We start from the raw sequence: 6991 nt of genomic DNA, 5'->3' as shown, positions 1-6991 counted from the left end.
AATTCAAAAATGAAGTTGTATAGCCCACAAATCAAAAAAGATGCAATAGTATAATTATTAGTGATTAGGTACATTTGGCGGTGGGCATTTTATACAAGGTGAAATTTTGAACGTGACACAAAATAAGTATTTTTAAAGTCAGATGGTTAGATATATATGTAATATATTGCGATAACTCATTTCTTTGTCATTATTATTTAATATTATTATTATCATAGTCTGACATAATTTAATAGTTTGATGGGGGAGGCCTATGTCCAGCAGTGAGCGTCCTATGGCTGATATGATGATGAATTTTAACAAATGAATTAAGTAATTCATTATATTGTCCAGCATTAAAAAAGCTTGAAACACTTTTTTTATATCTCATTCAAAAATTTCTTCCTGTATTAAGGCTGACAAAATATTTAAAAGTACAAAGTATTTTTAAAGATGCGTAACTTTATATATCGGTTATCAATGGCAATTAACTTTGTACTTTGACAACGCAAGCCGCTTCTAAACTCAATTGATTTTTGCGCAACCTTGACCTACGTCGTATAAAATCATTCATATTTACCTGACTCCCAGTAGCGCGATGACAGAAACTTACCACTACGTAAAATGTTTCGATTAACATTGCAACAAAACAATCTTATGTAAAATAATTATTTTAATTACTTTCGTATTTTGTTTAATAGCTTAATCACAGTTTTTTTTTTAACTATCGTAGGTAATCTAGTTATCTTTTTCAAATTATTAAATACGATTAGAATTCCAAAAAAATAGGTGACGTATCAAGTAAATCTACTCAACTCCAAAGTATTTTTTGAACTGAATTAATGCCTTATACCTGTGAGATATACTGTTTTTTACATGTTTTGGCAATTCACCATATGTTTGTTGAAAGCCGTCTGGTTGAAAAATGTAGCCCCAGCCAAAATCGTTACTGCCTCTTCGGTCAACAATTTTTCCTTTAGCTCTTCCTTGAAACAATACAACATCTGAATCTTTACACTCTCCACAGCAAAAGGCAAACGTGCACACTGCCTCTGCAGACTTGTCGTCCCATCCCTTTAGTAATTTAGTTAAACCTTCAGGTTGAACTTTTTCCAAGAAACACTTAACATATGGCCCCGGAAGACCGTTCCATGCGTTAAAACAAAGACTTGTGTCTTCAACTAGCACAGGTTTCTTTAATCGATGCACAGCTTCTTGGCATTTCTTGATAGACACCTGATTGATTTCTCCTTGCAATTCTGGCAAGTCAAGTTTGAGGCTGATGAGTTTCAAGGGGAAATTTTCGCCTAAAATAGCTCTAATTTCTTTCAATTTATTGGCATTGCCGGTCACAAAAGTAAGTGTCCGTTGAGACATGACTCGGCTCGGCACTAATTCTATGCAATATCAAAGGGTACCGTAATAATAATAAAAAGTAATTCAATATAATTACTTAAATTGCAAGAAAAATCATTAGATGTGTTTTATTTTTTGTCGAATTATGCAGAAGTTTTATTTTATTTTATTATAAATTATAATAGACGTACAGTTTGCTTATAGTTCGTTCAATGTCATCATTGTTGTCATGTCTAAAGAAAGAGGATCTTTCAAAAACGGATAATCATTAATTATCCAGTAAATAACGAACTGAGGAAACTATTTGTGGCGTTATCTGGGAAAAGGGACCTTGTTGTCGGTTCTAGTTTCCGAGATAATCACGCTTAAAGTAAAATGTCGACAAAATATTTTTTTCTTTTTTTACTCTATATTAATAAGCAGTCTAAATTCTAATTCGACAAAGACACAGGTTTTTTAAATCGATTTTATATGAGTTAAAACATCCCTTAAAGTTTAGTAAGAAAAGGACCTTATTGTCGGTATCACTCTTATATGCATTCTGGGCGCTCGGTATCGGTTTGGAAGACGTGTCGGATGTCGGTACTTTGTGGGCGCGTAAAAAACGTCAATCAGAATCATCATAAAATGCGTTTAATTAGAGTAAGGTAAATCATCAATAACTGGCCACTGGCTGGGATTTTTGGGGCGAGTTGAAAGCCAGGCGAGCGCGCAGCGAGTTTTCTTCGAGCGCGTAACGATTTCACCGCGAGCACGCAACGATATCGCCGCGAGGCTGCAACGATGTCGCTGCAAGTGCGCAACGAGTTCGCTGCGTTAGCGCCTGTCGTGAGCTCCGTCTCACGAAAGAGGTAAACGCTTTATCTATGGTTATCTTGTTTATGAATATTGTCTGTGGTTAAAGTAACCGTTTAATTTCAATGTCAAAAGTTTTCCTCACAAGCACTACTATTTCGTTGGTTCAGTATAATTTTGTTGGTTGAAAGTAATAACGTCTCTGTGCAATATAGAGAGATAGAGTGATAGAGGTTGATTTATAATAAAAATAACGATTAATAGTTACAACTACAAATCAAAAGTATTTTTTAGATCTTATTCTTAACTATGTCACTAAACACTTTGCGTCATAAGGTCATAAGGTCCCTTTTTAAATACGTTAATCATTTAGTGTTTCTTGAGACAAAATAATAGGATTTTTGGTAAGAGTTTTAATACTATAGTGTTCTTAAAAAATGAAAAAGCCGTGGTGGCCTAGTGGTTTGACCTATCGCCTCTCAAGCAGAGGGTCTTGGGTTCAAACCCCGGCTCGCACCTCTGAGTTTTTCGAAATTCATGTGCGGAATTACATTTGAAATTTACCACGAGCTTTGCGGTGAAGGAAAACATCGTGAGGAAACCTGCACTGACCTGCGAAGCAATTTAATGGTGCGTGTGAAGTTCCCAATCCGCACTGGGCCCGCGTGGGAACTATGGCCCAAGCCCTCTTGTTCTTAGAGGAGGCCTGTGCCCAGCAGTGGGACGTATATAGGCTGGGATGGATGGATGGATGGTTCTTAAATGACGACTACGTAATCAATCGTAAGTTATTAGTCGTTTTCAAATAATATCACTTCACATCACTAAATATTTTACCAACGACGATAAGGTCCCTTTTCGAAAATATATAGTGATTGTACCAACTTTCACTTCAACTTCACCTTGAATTTTGAGACTGAAAAAAACTACTTTTTTTTAGATTTGTTGAGTTAATTTGATCTCATTTGGCTATGTTTTAGCGTACTAAATATAAACGTTTGTTGATTTTGATTGTTTAATTACATTTATAAACCATAAAGTTATTTTTGTCAAGTATTTTTTTATATAATAAACAACGTTGATTCAAATCGGAGTAGTTCTTATTAAGTGTCCGATTACGCATAATATTTTTCCTTAGATAAAATCCAATGAAAATATACTATAAATAAAAAATTAAGTAAAAAAATTCGTCAACCCTTTTTTTTACTTTATGCACTTTGGTAAGGTAGATTAGGAAAACAGTTAACCAATTACAAAATTGTACTTGAAACCTGAAAGCCCGTACAATCTACTCCTCAAATATCATGTTATCTATGTATCTTCCAACAACAACATACTTTTATTGGGTGTAGGTATAAGTTTGAATTCAATTTTCTCATAATCACCTGTTCTGGCTTTTGAGGTTCAACATTTTTTTTTTAATATCTATTAAACCTACATGCATGTTTCTTACATGGTTCGATATCTAAATGTATGTAGATTATGAGGATATCAAGAACTCAATACCGACAACAAGGTTTCTTCACGCTGATAACACCACAATTATTATTTTTTGCTAATAAACTATCATCTATTGATCATAATAATATTAAACAGTATTTAATTATTAGCATAAAAAATTGTAGGTGATTGACGTCGTTTATGAAGAGACGTTGTTGTCAAGAGACCACGATCATAAGATCGAGTGTGTCCTTAGAAGGACAGTTTGTTTATGTTCTCAGAAGAACAGTTTGTATGTTTTCCTCGTGCAAGATCATCGCAGTATTTCTACATCTTCTTCTACACGCAATCAATTAGGGTGTTTTATTCATTCACAACAAACATACCTAAAAAATGTTAGCACTTTTTTAATGATAAGAAAAAAATCACGAACGTCTGTAGCAGTGTTAGAGCAACGCGGGCTTCCTATCCGTAAGAAGCCCGCGTTGCTCTAAGGTAGCGCAGCAGTCTTAGTAAGTAATAAAATTCCCATACATTTCAAATATTTTTTCTTACTGGCAACATTATTAGAAACTGTTGCACATCAATGTAAAACCGTCGACATTCGTCATACATAATATAATATTTTAAGCGCTTGTCTCAAATAGACTAAAACTGCCAATAGACAATTATTTCATTTTTTCCATAGAGAAAATAGAAAAAGAACCTGAGTGCCTACTCCGAAATTCCAAAATTGAAGTTCGTATCGTACCGTCCCTCTCATTCTCGTATTAAATAGTATAAGTAGCAGAGAGATGGAACGACATGAACTTCGATTTTCTAATTTCGGAGTAGCCCCGCAGAGACGAACATGATGACTGTCAAATTTTAGTTAGGCGATTTTGGCATCGTTCGACAATCGTTTTGTGGTTTTGTTTGATCTTTTGGCTAGGTTTATTATTGGCAATTGCCAACACAGTGAGCTTTAAAAAAGCGGATTATAATAATTTAAAGATGCCTAGTCAAGAAGTTGTGACCACAAAGGTGGTGGTTCACCCCTTAGTGCTGCTTAGCGTCGTCGATCATTTTAATCGTATGGGAAAAATTGGTAACCAGAAGCGGGTTGTCGGTGTTCTTCTTGGCTGCTGGCGAGCAAAGGGTGTTCTGGATGTCTCCAACAGTTTTGCAGGTAATAAATTATACTTTATGCTGTCTCATTTAGGTCATCTCATTACTACACACCCTGACGGGTGACTTTTTTCATTCTTGTAACTTGGCTTTCGTATTTAAAAAATTAAACTCAGTACTTTTTGTTTTAATTGTGATATATATAATTTACAACTGTTTACGAGATGGTCTGTTGCTTTTTTTAACAAGCCTACTCCTGTACTTATTCATTTTAATACTAAGTCATCCAGAGTTAATACTAATTAAAACAAAAAATTGAAAGAGAGAGAGAGAGAGATAATAGTAGATTGTGCAACAAGAGCATAAACGAGCCATTTTACCCAAGATGTTCATATAGCCACCCGTGCCGGTATGGCGAGGGTGAATAGATATGTTGAGGGGAAAATGGATTTAATGCTCAAGCTTTTCACTTTGATGGCGAGGAAATTAAATAGCAACAGTGAAAACAATTGTTCACTCACTACATAAACTTTATTTTTCATGCATTACTATATAATTGGCGCTGAGACGTGGTCCTTAACTGTTGGCCTCTTAGAGAGGCTCAAAGTCACGCAACGAGCTATGGAGAGAGCTATGCTTGGAGTTTCTTTGCGCGATAGAATCCGGAATACGGAAATTCGTCGAAGAACTAAAGTCATTGACATAGCTGGAAAAATATGCAAATTGAAGTGGCAATGGGCAGGCCACATCGCTCGAAGAACAGATAACCGTTGGGGGAGAAAAGTCCTCGAGTGGCGACCACGAACCGGAAGACGAAGCGTTGGCAGGCCTCCCACCAGGTGGACTGACGACATCGTGAGAGTGGCGGGAAACCGGTGGATGCAAGTGGCAAGTTGTCGTTCATTGTGGCGTTCTAAGGGGGAGGCCTTTGTCCAGCAGTGGACGTCTTCGGGCTGATGATGATGATGATGATGACTATATAATTATATATTTTTTAGTTTTAGTGATTTATTTTGATTGATTTGATTGATTTTTAGTTTTATATAAATAAAAAATCTATTAAAAAATATAAAGAAACTTCTTTGTTTGTGGATGTTGACACCTAATTACCTTGGTCTTACACAAAGATTTTATTTTATGCACTAGTGTATAAAAAGTCATTTTATGTTGCCTAGATCCAGCATAAACACCAACTTTACGAGCATGAAAAGGTTATTTATTTACACATTCAATACACAAAAATACATTTAGTCCCATACATTACATTTCATTAACAATATATTTTTCTTCCCATTTAGTCTGCATATTTATACACTTGATTCACATAAACTTTATTTCATTCCAGTTCCATTTGATGAGGATGACAAAGACAAATCTGTATGGTTTCTTGACCATGATTACTTAGAGAACATGTATGGCATGTTCAAAAAGGTCAATGCAAGAGAAAAAGTTGTGGGCTGGTATCATACTGGACCTAAGTTGCATCAGAATGATGTAGCAATCAATGAGTTGATTAGGCGTTACTGCCCCAACTCAGTCCTGGTCATCATTGATGCTAAACCGAAAGACCTAGGTCTTCCTACTGAAGCATATCGAGCAGTGGAAGAGGTCCATGATGATGGCAGTCCGACAACACGGACCTTTGAACATGTCCCTAGTGAAATTGGGGCTGAAGAGGCTGAGGAAGTTGGTGTGGAGCATCTGCTGCGAGATATCAAGGATACAACAGTTGGAAGCCTCTCACAAAGAATTACCAACCAGCTACTTGGCCTAAGAGGTCTCCACTCACAGCTGACTGAGATCAGGGATTATTTGCTTCAAGTTGGCCAGGGTTCATTACCAATGAACCATCAAATCATTTACCAACTGCAGGACATCTTCAATCTCCTTCCAGACATAGCCAATGATAACTTTATTGATAACCTGTACATCAAGACCAATGATCAGTCCCTTGTTGTGTACCTTGCTGCCCTTGTCAGATCAATAATCGCATTACATAACCTAATTAATAATAAGATAACAAACCGAGATGCGGAAGAAGGTAAGAAGGAAGAAGCCAAGAAAGAGAAAAAAGATAAAGATGACAAGGATGAAAAGAAAACAGAAGACAAAGCGAAAGGTGATAAGAAGGACGAAAAGAAAAAGTAATTTAGAACCTTGGTTAGGTTAAGTTGTTTGTAATGCTGAATTATTTTAAAATAAATTGTATTTACTAATTTGAAAAATGTTTTTTCCATTTGAACTTTAATTAACCTCTTAGTTTTAGTAAATCTATTTGTTTTTATTTCGATTTTAATCATCAATATCATCATAG

The 6991-nt window shown here is 35.6% G+C and overlaps 2 protein-coding genes across 2 annotated transcripts; one reads left to right on the top strand and one right to left on the bottom strand.

Moving 5' to 3' along the window:
* Positions 1-69: 69 nt before the first annotated feature.
* LOC141426445 (inosine triphosphate pyrophosphatase-like) lies at positions 70-1517 on the bottom strand. Its single transcript, XM_074085350.1, has one exon. The coding sequence runs from the start codon at positions 1354-1356 to the stop codon at positions 787-789; it is 570 nt and encodes a 189-aa protein (XP_073941451.1). The 5' UTR covers positions 1357-1517; the 3' UTR covers positions 70-786.
* Positions 1518-4418: 2901 nt separating this feature from the next.
* On the top strand, positions 4419-6902 carry Rpn8 (regulatory particle non-ATPase 8). The gene is made up of 2 exons (XM_074085349.1): positions 4419-4738; positions 6023-6902. Exons 1-2 carry the CDS (start codon positions 4564-4566, stop codon positions 6823-6825), a joined length of 978 nt encoding a protein of 325 aa, XP_073941450.1. The 5' UTR covers positions 4419-4563; the 3' UTR covers positions 6826-6902.
* Positions 6903-6991: the final 89 nt, after the last annotated feature.

The sequence above is a fragment of the Choristoneura fumiferana genome, chromosome 3 (assembly GCF_025370935.1).
Source record: "Choristoneura fumiferana chromosome 3, NRCan_CFum_1, whole genome shotgun sequence".
NCBI classification, from domain to species: domain Eukaryota; kingdom Metazoa; phylum Arthropoda; class Insecta; order Lepidoptera; family Tortricidae; genus Choristoneura; species Choristoneura fumiferana.
Note: the sequence above shows the minus strand (reverse complement) of the source record. Positions and strands in the feature narration are given on the sequence as shown.